The sequence below is a fragment of the Esox lucius genome, chromosome 15 (assembly GCF_011004845.1).
Source record: "Esox lucius isolate fEsoLuc1 chromosome 15, fEsoLuc1.pri, whole genome shotgun sequence".
NCBI lineage: Eukaryota > Metazoa > Chordata > Actinopteri > Esociformes > Esocidae > Esox > Esox lucius.
In genome coordinates, this window is record NC_047583.1 from 27,165,687 (window position 1) to 27,179,016 (window position 13,330).

Here is a 13,330-nt window from a genome sequence, read left to right on the forward strand (position 1 = left end):
GGTGGCAGGAAGGAAGGAGCTGGGGGAGAGTATATATACGAGATCAGACAGAGACAGAGAGAGATCCAGAGAGAGAGGAGGGTCAACATAGGGGGTGGGGGAGACCCCGTGCGGACAGAAAGAGGGCACCTCTTGCTTGAGTTTCTGCATCTCCAGATCGAGTCTCTCCAACTCGTGCTTGGTGTCCATCAGCTGCTCAGTCTTCTCCTCGCTGACAGGGACAAGTGTGGACAGATCAATGCATGTCTACATGTCAACGGTGTTATCTAGAGTGAAGATGTGTTTCTGAGAGAAATGAACTGGTCTGAATAAAATCAAACACTAAAAATGCTTCAGCCTTGTTCTGTTAACCTGACTCACAGTTCCTGTCTCGAACGTCTCAGCTTGGCTTTAGTGTCGGCCAGCTCCACAGCCAGGTGCTGTCGGTCCTCTTTGGACAGCAGGGAGACAGGTCCGCCCAAGCCCAGGTTAGTCCTCTCAGGACTGGGGAAACCCAGGTGGTTGGAGGGCTGCTGGGACTGGAGGTAGTCCCTTTCCTGGGTCAGCTCCACGATCACCTGGAGGAGGGTGGAGGGGGCTTTATGTAAAATGTGGGTTGTACAATTTTAAAATTCATGTTTTAACATTTTTCAGTTCCGCCTTAGATAGCAACCTCTGCACTTTCATCTCGTTCATCTATGATTTTGCGGAGGTGCAGAGCCATGTTCCGGGATAGGAGGTCCAGCTCCTCAGCGGCCACGTCTGGCAGCTCCAGCCATTGCATGTCCAACACGTTCTCCTGGTTATGGGTCACCTGATGGAGTAGATGGACAATATCGATCAAAGATTCATAATAAGTACTACACCGAAGAACCCCAAATTTGTTAAGTGCTTTCTACCTTCTATTTCTGTAAATTTCACAACACCCTCAAAAGGAATGTATTACCGTAAGCCTACAAATAAGAGGTTTTTATGTGAAGAAGTTCATGAACAAAAATTGAAGTGCAAGGACCTCTGTGCTAAAATGTGTGGGAGTGTAGATCTGAATGTGTGTTTGTTAGATGTAGACGAAGGAAGTGCAACGTTTCAGAACTATTCAGTGTAAAAAAAGAAAAAAAGGCTGATACGCAGAAACAAGTGCCTCCTCTGTGAACACACCTAAACACTCATTACTCACCTCCTGAATGTGAGAGACAATGGCTGCCTGCTTCTCAATGTCAAGCAGTTTGATCTTCTCAATGATCTCTTCTTTCCTCTCACACTGCAGATGGAGAAAACGACATACCAAGTTGGCAAACATTTTACTTACACATTTTACAGAGCACCATAATAAATAACATCCCAGATGAAAAGGTTTTAAATTCGATAGAATATAGCTTGGTTTCGACCTCCTTCCTAATAATGGAGACAACTGTTGTGAACTAAAAAAAATACTGGTAAAATGTAAAATCACGCTACAACCGAAAACTTTCCTTCTCTCTGTCCATCTCTCCATCCCTTTCCTTCCCATGAACAACAAAAAACAGTATACAAACAAACCAGGCAAAACGGAGGAGAGTGCAGGCAACGGGAAACAAAGACAATAGAGAACTAAACAGAGAGAAAGAATGCTATATTAGAAGACACACGATTAAACCTTTCACCTCTCAGAGCCTCTGCCCTGCTCGGTGAAGCTACTGCTATATTTCACGTGTTGATTTCATTAGAGGTCTATTTGAAAATGAATTCTTGAAAAATATTGATGACAGGCCATTGTTGCTCCACTGTAGGCCACTGTCTCAGTTAAGGGATTTGTTCAGACATGTGAAGTAATGCCCCTGCAGCTTCCTGATGTAAACGTGAAAGGTGGGGTTACTATTTGTCAGGGCAGATTTGATATTATGATACAGGGATTTGCAACATACTGACTGAGTGCCTCCACACAAACTCTGTGTTCATATGGGAATCGGGTTCTAGATTAAGTCTCAGTTAGGCGGGTCGGGAAAACATTTTGTTCCGTCAGGTTAGTCTTGTAAGGCAGAGGTCCGTGCTCCAAAATGCAATGTTACCTGTACAGCACAACCCAGGATTAGAAGCAGCAGCCTTTTCATCTCGTCCATGCCCTTCACTGTGAAAGAGAAAGAGAAAAGACCAACAATTAAGACATTCAATTGTGATTTTTTGTTTATTTTTTGTTGAAATCCCAGAGGCAGGCACCAAATTCCAAACATCATCTGTCCTTTCCCTTGCTTCTTACACTAGTAGGCTGAAGGTTTACCTCTCACATCCCTGTCGTTTTGATTAGGAATCATCAGTTAGTGAGTCAATCTTTACATTAGACTCAACGCAAATAATGTTGGTATATTTTTTATTTATTTTTTTGAGGCTGAAGCAAACTTTTATTAATAATGAAATACAATTCACTAAGGTTTGGACTATTTTGTTTTGTACAGGGTTTGTTTAGGATCGGTTGTGTTCGTGTGTCACATCACCATGGAGACTGTCTGTGACCCAGCCCTTATTCCACTGAGACCAACTAACGAGACAAAAGAGGTAAACAGGCAAGCGCTGGTGTCACCCTGAGAGGAGCTTCTCCTGGTTTCTAATCTGCACATGGGAAAGTGGAACGGCTTCCTGAGGCAATTCCATGTTTCCACGGTTTTGACTTTCACGTTTTGTACAGGCCAATCAGGCCAAGATCGAATCAACTTGGCATTCAGTAGGTAAACAGAATCAGGACAATGAGTCCTGATAAAAAGTTATTTCTGTGTGTGAAAGACAGTTGCAGGAACCAGCATGCAAAACATGAGTGCAGGCGCCAAGTGGCTCAGTGCATGAAAGGCCAGCTAACAGAAGCACAACATTGTCCACTGCTGAAGCTGGACATTTCAAACACAAGGATGACCCTATTTAATGTCATTTAACAGGAGATACTCTACTATGTTATAAAAGACAGATGACTGCTGTTGTTTTTAATTCAGTCATGCAAACAGTTTAGCGAATATATGAAGACTGCAGAGTGTTAGTAATATACAGCTATCGAGCAAGCTAGAGTTTCAGAAGCTTTCGTTGCAGATGTAATCTCGTGACAGAGTTCAGCGATTCAATAGATTACGCAAAAACACAACTCTTCCTTCTCATAAAAATGTGGTTTTACTGGTGAGACCAAATGGGCTCAGGGCTCAATAGCAGCCTTATGAATGAACCCCAGCTGTCACTGTACAGTGCTTAATATAACTGGGAAAGACATGATATAAAAAAAACACAGTTGTTCATGTGCTTGATATAACATTCCAGCTAAGACAAATTTAACCTAAAATTCAGATGAAACTGTTGAAGAATTCTGTTTCTTCCCACTTATATTTTCCTTCACCAAGCAGGGGCAATAAAACTGGACAGCACTTTTTCTGGTTCACTTCATGTTTCATCACATACCCACTATATCAAGTCTGGCCCTCTCTGATATCAGGTGAGACTGAAGAGGCTGTCAACACCAGGCTGGAGGTCCAACACACTCAGCACTCACCGATTAACCTGCTGGGAGCAGAACGGCTGACTAGTGGGCTCCATTGGGCTCTTCCTGCCATTCCCACATCCTGACCCCAGAAAAAGACCTGAACATGTGTATCCTCCACGCCCCACGTAGAACGGGCTTCATACAGCACAGTAACCGAGCAGAGGCACGGCACAGTAACCGAGCAGAGGCACGGCACAGTAACCGAGCAGAGGCACTGTACAGTAACCAAAGCAGAGGCACTGTACAGTAACCAAAGCAGAGGCACTGTACAGTAACCAAAGCAGAGGCACTGTACAGTAACCAAAGCAGAGGCACTGTATAGTAACCAAAGCAGAGGCACTGTACAGTAACCAAAGCAGAGGCACTGTACAGTAACCAAAGCAGAGGCACTGTACAGTAACCAAAGCAGAGGCACTGTTACCGAGCAGAGGGTGCGCTGGAAAGTGCTGGGTGGTTTAACAAGCAGTTGGTGTTTTCAGCATGTGTGAATTTGAGATGGAGGAGCCACATAAAAAAAAACAAATAATGCCAGGGACCTCACAACATGCTGTTGTTAATATAACTCCACGCAGGGATTTTTACTGCGATTCAACGTCGCACCATGTCACCTGCAGAGGGAGTTTTGATCAGTGATAGAAACAGTGACAAACTCCCAATTCATCTACCTGACAAGGGGTCCTTAGCAATGGTCAGCACATTGGGCAGGGTCATCAGGATCAGCTGCTGGAGATGCTCCTGAAAAGAAACACACACATCGCGTTAACAGGGTTAACCGAGAGCAAGATGCGAGCAGGGACACCGAAGCTCCATCCTCCAACCGGAACAGGACGCGGAGTCCAGTGGACATGGGGGGGGGGGGGGGGGGGGGGGGGGGGGCGAGGTAGCTTACAGAGCTCCGCCAGGGACCCGGGACAAGGTGGGAACGGAAAACACGCATTAACAAACACAGACGGACAGGAAATCTCGACGGAAAATCGGCCCCGTTTTCAGCCTGCAGAGAACACATTGGGGGTGGGGGGGGGGTAATAAAGTAGTCAATGTAGCGGCTAGCTGTCGTGGTGACAGAGATGACGGGCTGGTCTGGAAAAACACATTCCATCCCAAACATTAAAAGGAGGCACACCATTGCATACGGTCCATGCAGACCAGGTACTGTTTGGTTTCTATTGTGTCACACCGTGCGTCTGCGAGACAGAGTGGGCCTGACATGGGACACAATGGACACCTTGGTAACAATCCTGAACACAGCGCACAGTAGACAAGACCCAACACGCCCAAATGACCTCAGGCCTTTGTTGACATGCGCAAAAAATTTGTGGCTTAAAATCCTGACCCAACAAGAACAGCGAAAGATAGATGTTATAATGACATCATGGGCGCTTTCTTTCCCACCTCCCCAGACAGCTTACTGGAGGCATCGGATTAGACAGACGGGGGGGCGGGGGGGGGCTTCTGGGCCCCCCGCAAGAGAAGAGCAGGGCCGCCTGCATAGAGGGGTGATGACCAGATTCACTATCCGTCCCTGCTGTCAGGGCAGACCATTGGCAGAGGCCCAGGACCGGCTCTATTGTCTGGGGTGGAAAAAAAACGTTGAGCATTCCATCGCTTACCCAAGTCATCTAGAGAAACCGCTCCGACACCAAAACACGCCCCAATTCTCCGTCTGAAATGCACTCAGCTACGAACCCTGTGAGGACGACGTGGGTTTTGAAAGAGCAGCGTCTGGCTGCCTGCTTGATAGGCTTCTCACGTTACATCGGCAGCACCTCCGCAGTGCCGCCCATGGGGGTTACGTTTCCATAGCTTACCGGTCTGCGGTGAGGTTACCGGTCTGCGGTGAAAAGCTGGGTGGATATTTCAAAAGCCCAAATAATTAGTAGAATACATAACAGTCAAATCAAATGAGTGAGGCAGTCACAGATGCTTTTGGGGAGTTAATATTGGGAGATCAGCATAATGTCTGGACAGGAGCCTCATGGCCATAAACCTTAACAGTGTCACACTAGAGTCCGATATTTCTCAACCTGTTTAACTTCAATCCCTGTGTTTCCCAAACCTGGCGCTGGGGACCCCAAGGGGTGCATGTTTTTGGTTTTGCCCTAACACTCACACACTTGATTCAAATTAAAGGCTTGATGATAGGTTAATTAAGTCTACACCAGCCTGACCCATAATATCAGTAGGCCGGCGATGGTCGAGAAGAACCTGAGGAGCAATTACAGCTCTGAGTAAGGCTTCCAATCAGTTAACCCCATGGATGTGTCAAGCTGCACTGTATACTGGCTATGACGCATTGCTAAACAGTCTCCTAGCCACAGTATTAGACAGTCAACATCAACTGACTCAGGTGAGAAGTGCTGCACTATAAAACAGGGTGTCATTTGGAAAACATTCTCTAGTTGCCTGGTTGTCTCCTGGCCAATCCAAACCATGTTGTTTCTCCAGCACTGGGACATATACATTAGCTGCCGAAAGGAAAATAACGTCCAGGACAATGAGACACTGTTAAAGTCGCTTTGCTATTAGTATGCCCACATAAGCGCGGTGTATCAGCCAGGTTATTGGAGAACAATAGACTGACAGGCTGGGATACGCTAATGAAAATAAGGCCGGCGTGCATTATTGATGAAGGACTACAGATGGATTTCAGCCTGCAAGGGAGGTCATGTTCCGGTACTGAAGTTACTGCTCTCCTGTTCTCTCTTTCTCCATCTCTTTTCGATTTCCATCAAATCCACCTTTGTTTAAGCAGGGAGGCGTGCAGGGGACACAACGTTCAACACCACCACCACCACCATCATCTGTGGCTCATTAAGATTCCGGCAAAACCTTCGGGAGGAACGACTTGGAAAGATCTGATGAGGGTGAAAACGTCAGCGGGGAGAAATGTTGGATACGTCCCTTTGAAGCCGGGGTCACGTTTCCCCTTCCCATGTTGCTATGCAGAACAATGCGCCAGTCCAGCAGGCTAGGAACAATGTGGGTCACAAGGGTTCTACTGCTGGTTGTGTATTGTTCACTTTTGTCTTGACCGTTTGGTGTTTGAATAGCATTCTCCCATGTAGCTCAGGCAGTGGTGTCGTACACAGTGTTTAACATTCATCAGATGAGTTAGCGCTACAGATAAAAGTGAAACCTCAATGGGAATCTCCATGACAGATACATTGGGAGAGAGAGCTCCAGTCTCCTCCCCGCCTCCCCATGCCCACTAGACCAGCAGGGGAGTGTTGAACCCGGCTGGGTTGCTCCACTACAGCGCTGGGCTGGACACAGTAACGTCAATCAGAGTTTCCCCAGGCACCAAAACCCCCATTGGTCCCCTTTCATCCAGCCTCTCACCATCACTTAGATCTGCTCCTGCAAGAGTGCCTCTCCCTCACTAACAGTTTCTCTTGTTAAATCCCAAGTGGACCCTTGGTTAATTCCATTCCCATCCTGCAATTTAAGCATTCACAAGAGCCTCCCTACTTGCACAAAACAAAACTAGAGAGATCATTTGATTTTGTTATTTTTGAGTTTGAGTGCAATTTCACTCAAAAAGAATTGATAGGGGTGTATTTTCTTCACATCTGATATCACATATGACACATATACAAAACCCAAATATGTAACATTCAATTGTCAATTATGTTCATTTCTTTGTCAACGATAGATGTGGGATTTGTAATTAGATTTTTGTGCTTGTTTTATTAAGTAACTGTGGATCACTGCATCATACAAGTCAAGAGTGTGTCCCGAAGTGGATGTGTTAATTAGCTTAAACCCTGAGCCACTCCATGGAAGTCACCCACAGAGTATTGACCACCACATGAAAACCCTGACTCTTGCTTCCATGCACTCTGCCGGAGCTGCTTCTAAGTACACCCTCCACACTTAAATGTGTAACTGGAAGAAAATACAGGCAATCAAAATCAGACATTTAGGCTACCGACAATTATAATCCAATTTAATTTAGACATAGCCCATTGCTTATGCTGTATCTCCTGAGCTCAATGGGTATGTATTGGCAGGGGAAGAGAGACCACACCCAAAACAGACAACATTACCATGCCACCACAGCTGTTTATGGGCGGTACGGTATCCTCAAAAATGTGATTTCATAACAAAGTCAAGATTACAAACGACAGCTTCTGGGCTAAGTAAGGTGAGTGGGCAGAACCAAGCACAACCTTGTGAGATATAAGGCAATTTATCTGTTCGATCATATTTCTTTTAGAAAAGGCCTCTTATAAGTGTCTGTGTGACATTACTCGGTCCATCCTGCACTCTTCAGAAACAACACCATTTTTGCTTCTTTTGAGCTTTTCTTGTGTAAAGTTTGCAAGACTCAGTGCATCCCTAGAAATGTGTGGGTTGGATGTGTGGGTTGTTTATCACATACTACTGAGAACAGTTACGGGGGTACCCCTCCAAGAACTGCCACCTTAACGTGGTGGAGGGGTTTGAGTACCCGAGTGACCCTAGGAGCTATGTTGTCTGGGGCTATATGCCCCTGGTAGGGTCTCCCAAGGCAAACAGGTCTTAGGCGACGGGTCAGACTAAGAGCGGTTCAAAACCCCTTAATGAAGAATAACATTTTGAGTACCGTGACGTCGCCCCGGTATGGCGCAGCCGGGGCCCCACCCGGAGCCAGGCCGGGGTTGGGGCTCGAATGCGAGCGCCTGGTGGCCGGGCCTTCCCCCATGGGGCCCGGCCGGGCTCAGCCCGAACGGGTGACGTGGGGCCGCCCTCCCGTGGGCTCACCACCCACAGGAGTGGACCATAAGGGGCCGGTGCAAAGAGGATCGGGCGGCAGTCGAAGGCAGGGGCCTAGACAACCCGATCTCTGGACACAGAAACTGGCTCTAGGGACGTGGAATGTCACCTCGCTGGCGGGGAAGGAGCCTGAGTTAGTGCGTGAGGTTGAGAGGTTCCGATTAGAGGTAGTCGGGATCACCTCTACGCACGGCTTGGGCTCTGGAACCACACTCCTTGAGAGAGGATGGACTCTTCACCACTCTGGAGTTGCCCATGGTGAGAGGCGGCGGGCTGGTGTGGGTTTGCTCATAGCTCCCCAGCTCTGCCGCCATGTGTTGGAGTTTACCCCGGTGAACGAGAGGGTCGTTTCCCTGCGCCTACGGGTCGGGGATAGGTCTCTCACTGTTGTTTGTGCCTACGGGCCGAACCGCAGTGCAGAGTACCCGACCTTCTTGGAGTCTCTGGGAGGGGTGCTGGAAAGTGCTCCGACTGGGGACTCTATTGTTCTACTGGGGGACTTCAACGCCCACGTGGGCAACGACAGTGACACCTGGAGGGGCGTGATTGGGAGGAACGGCCCCCCTGATCTGAACCCGAGTGGTGTTCAGTTATTGGACTTCTGTGCTAGTCACAGTTTGTCCATAACGAACACCATGTTCAAGCATAAGGGTGTCCATCAGTGCACGTGGCACCAGGACACCCTAGGCCGCAGGTCGATGATCGACTTTGTTGTCGTCTCATCTGACCTGCGGCCGTATGTCTTGGACACTCGGGTGAAGAGAGGGGCGGAGCTGTCAACTGATCACCACCTGGTGGTGAGTTGGATCCGATGGTGGGGGAGGAAGCTGGACAGACTCGGCAGGCCCAAGCGTACTGTAAGGGTCTGCTGGGAACGTCTGGCCGAGTCTCCTGTCAGAGAGATCTTTAACTCCCACCTCCGGCAGAGCTTCGACTGGATCCCGAGGGAGGTTGGAGATATTGAGTCCGAGTGGACCATGTTCTCCACCGCCATTGTCGAAGCGGCCGCTCGGAGCTGTGGGCCGTAAGGTCTCCGGTGCCTGTCGAGGCGGCAATCCCCGAACCCGGTGGTGGACACCGGAAGTAAGGGATGCCGTCAAGCTGAAGAAGGAGTCCTATCAGGCCTGGTTGGCTTGTGGGACTCCTGAGGCAGCTGACGGGTACCGACAGGCCAAGCGGGCTGCAGCCCCGGGTGGTTGTGGAGGCAAAAACTCGGGCCTGGGAGGAGTTCGGTGAGGCCATGGAGAAGGACTATCGGCTGGCCTCGAAGAGATTCTGGCAAACCATCCGGCGCCTCAGGAGAGGGAAACAGTGCCCTACCAACGCTGTTTACAGTAGAGGTGGGCAGCTGTTGACCTCAACTGAGGATGTCGTCGGGCGGTGGAAGGAGTACTTCGAGGATCTCCTCAATCCCGCTGACATGTCTTTCCATTGAGGAAGGCAGAGGATGAGGGCTCAGTGGTGGACTCGTCCATCACCCGGGCTGAAGTCACAGAGGTGGTCAAGAAACTCCTCGGTGGCAAGGCACCGGGGGTGGATGAGATCCGCCCTGAGTACCTCAAGTCTCTGGATGTTTGTGGGGCTGTCTTGGTTGACACGCCTGTGCAACATCGCGTGGCGGTCGGGGACAGTGCCTCTGGGATGGCAGACCGGGGTGGTGGTCCCTCTTTTTAAGAAGGGGGACCGGAGGGTGTGTTCCAACTATAGGGGGGATCACACTTCTCAGCCTCCCCGGGAAAGTCTATGCCAGGGTTCTGGAGAGGAGAATACGGCCGATAGTAGAACCTCGGATTCAGGAGGAACAGTGTGGTTTTCGTCCGGGCCGTGGAACACTGGACCAGCTCTATACCCCTCTACGGGGTGTTGGAGGGTTCATGGGAGTTTGCCCAACCAATCCACATGTGTTTTGTGGATTTGGAGAAGGCATTCGACTGTGTCCCTCGCGGCATCTTGTGGAGGGTGCTTGGGGAATATGGGGTCCTGGGTCCTTTGCTAAGGGCTGTCAGGTCCCTATACAACCGAAGCAGGAGCTTGGTCCGCATTTCGGCAGTAAGTCAGACTTGTTCCCAGTGCATGTTGGACTCCGGCAGGGCTGCCCTTTGTCACCGGTTCTGTTTGTAATTTTTATGGACAGAATTTCTAGGCGCAGCCAGGGGCCGGAGGGTGTCAGGTTTGGGGACCACACGATTTCGTCTCTGCTCTTTGCAGATGATGTTGTCGTGTTGGCCCCTTCTAACCAGGACCTTCAGCATGCACTGGGACGGTTTGCAGCCGAGTGTGAAGCGGTGGGGATGAAAATCAGTACCTCCAAATCCGAGGCCATGGTCCTCAGTCGGAAAAGGGTGGCTTGCCCACTTCAGGTTGGTGGAGAGTGCCTGCCTCAAGTGGAGGAGTTTAAGTATCTAGGGGTCTTGTTCACGAGTGAGGGAAGGATGGAACGGGAGATTGACAGACGGATCGGTGCAGCTTCTGCAGTAATGCAGTCGATGTATCGGTCTGTCGTGGTGAAGAAAGAGCTGAGCCGCAAGGCGAAGCTCTCGATTTACCAGTCAATCTACGTTCCTACTCTCACCTATGGTCATGAGCTTTTGGGTCATGACCGAAAGGACAAGATCCCGGATACAGGCGGCCGGAAATGAGTTTTCTCCGCAGGGTGGCTGGGCGATCCCTTAGAGATAGGGTGAGAAGCTCGGTCACCCGGGGAGGAGCTCAGAGTAGAGCCGTTGCTCCTCCAACATCGAGAGGGGTCAGCTGAGGTGGCTTGGGCATCTTTTTTCGGATGCCTCCGGAAACGCCTTCCGGGAAGGTGTTCCGGTCCCATCCCACCGGGAGGAGACCCCGGGGAAGACCTAGGACACGCTGGAGGGACTATGTCCTCCCGGCTGGCCTGGGAACGCCTCGGTGTCCCCCCGGGAAGAGCTAGAGGAAGTGTCTGGGGAGAGGGAAGTCTGGGCATCCCTGCTTAGACTGCTGCCCCCGCGACCCGGCCCCGGATAAGCGGTAGAAGATGGATGGATGGATGGATCTCTTTTCCAAATAGTAGTATAAAGACGCTATAAGCTTCATAACATTTCTCTAAAGGCTGTGTTTAAAGGACCATGTTAAGTAGGGAAAAGCCTAATAACACTTCCAATTTCGGTTGTGTGGTTGAAGCTGACAGAGGCAGTAAAATCACAAATTGAACAGAGCAGTCTGGTGAGTAATTCCATCCTATACCAGTGACCTATTTAGACAACACACCCATTGCCCTCTGAACTCTCCAGGCTGTGATCAATGATCAACAAAACTATATCACAGACACCATGAGCACTGGTGTATCTCAATCATGTGACACACACAACACACCCTTGCCAATTCCCTCAATGTTTACGGCCCATCACCCAAGCTAACTGCCCCATATTCCCTGTGGGGGAGTTCTCCCCTAGAAGCACTGTCTACACACCTTATATGGAGCCCCTCTGGATCTACAGATTTTAACATCAACAGCTGTCTGGGAAGTTTTGAATAACCTACATTTTATAATATAATATATATATTATATACTCCATCTGCACTGACTATTACATCAGCAGAGCTTCAGTGGTAGCGATCAGAGCCTCTGAATTCTAATTATGCTGTGGTAAATAATTTGTCACCCAGGCCTTTCTGCAGGTAGCTCGGTAACCAGAGGATGACATATACTACAGAAAACTGAAGGATAAAGAAGGGGATGGAGAACTGCCTGTGCAAATACACTGTACAAAACAGATAGACAGAGGACACCGAGAGATGGATGCATGGATCAAGGTTTTGGTGAAATTAGAACAGAGAACACAAATAGATGGATGCATGGAGCAAGGTTTGGTTGAAATTAGCAGAGTATTGGAGTATCATACAAAGGACATTTACACACAAGTAACATAACTACACAATCATCTATTTATAAATCCTGAATCCTAAATGTATCCTGAATGAAATAAAGCTTGTTGAAATCATGTATTGTAGTATGATAAGCTATGATAAGCCATTTCAGTAATGCGCTATGACAAGTCACTAAACATGTTTTACGGGTGGCGGGTTGGTCACAGAGGAAGAGAAACGCATGGCCTTCACAAGATTAAATGGCTCCAGGCACTGAGAAGCAAGACACAGCATGCTTCTCATCTGTATGTGTGGCCCTTATTGTGCCAAAGACTAAAGCTGTACAAACTTGGGTGAGACATAACTTGTTGTAATCTTCAGAGAGGGAGCAGTTCCAGGTGCTATCATGATGGTATCCGGTGAGATAAGATGGCGTTTTCATTTTCTCAGCTATTCTTACCTAGTTTGAGTAACTGAACAATGCATTTTAATTCTGCATAACAGGGGGTAAGAGGTAGCCTAATTATGCATTATTTCACTTTAATTTCCTATAGATAATTAGGTTACCGCTTCCGTCCATCATGCCCTCATTCAGATATCCTTGTCCAACCACAGTAGACCAAGTTATAGCAGACAGCCAAAAACTCAAATGCTCCCAAAATTGACACTTGACAGATACAGCAGATAGGAGGCTCTTTGGCAGTCAGCAGCCTGTATCCAAAGAGGGACAGTTGTCCAAGTCTTGCAGCTACTCATCTTATTTAAGAACAACGGTCTATATAGTGACTTTCCCAGTACAGTACATTTACACCTGATTTTAAATGATGTGAAATGTAGCCACATTATGACCGCACAGTGCCCGGGTCTCACAATGAGACAATTAAGACCATACCAATTGAAGTGAAATTATTTTATTTAAATAACAATAAACAAAAAGTGTATATGCAATATTCGATTCCCATTTGCAACGACAGTGTCACTGCGTAGTGAGGTGAAACACGTGCGTGCGCAGTGCTTTGGCCAGACCACTGACGTGGAAGGCATGTTTACTCACTGACACGGTTGTTTACCAGATAACTAACATGGCGTTCTACATCGAACAAGTGCTGCTGCTGGTGAGGAAACTGTTTTGGCGCCAGTGCGAAAGGTTTTTATTTGCATCACAAATACCTTTTTTTTCCCCCTTTCTTATTGGCTTTATGGAGTTGGGAGGACTAAGAGAACTGGACTACCGACGTCAGTGCTCGTTCCGCTCCAACA

General features: G+C 48.4%; 1 protein-coding gene across 2 annotated transcripts in view; it reads right to left on the reverse strand.

Moving 5' to 3' along the window:
- The window catches only part of ccdc88c (coiled-coil domain containing 88C), a 56,144-nt gene that overhangs the window by 26,509 nt on the left and 16,305 nt on the right, over positions 1-13,330 (reverse strand). For both annotated transcript variants that reach the window (XM_010878647.4, XM_013137411.4), the window contains exons 4-9: positions 4,141-4,210; positions 2,028-2,086; positions 1,157-1,240; positions 653-793; positions 361-557; positions 130-211 (exon numbers count right to left, since the gene is read on the reverse strand). In XM_010878647.4, coding sequence (XP_010876949.2) covers positions 130-211; positions 361-557; positions 653-793; positions 1,157-1,240; positions 2,028-2,086; positions 4,141-4,210 — 633 coding nt within the window. The remainder of the gene's footprint in view (positions 1-129; positions 212-360; positions 558-652; positions 794-1,156; positions 1,241-2,027; positions 2,087-4,140; positions 4,211-13,330) is intronic.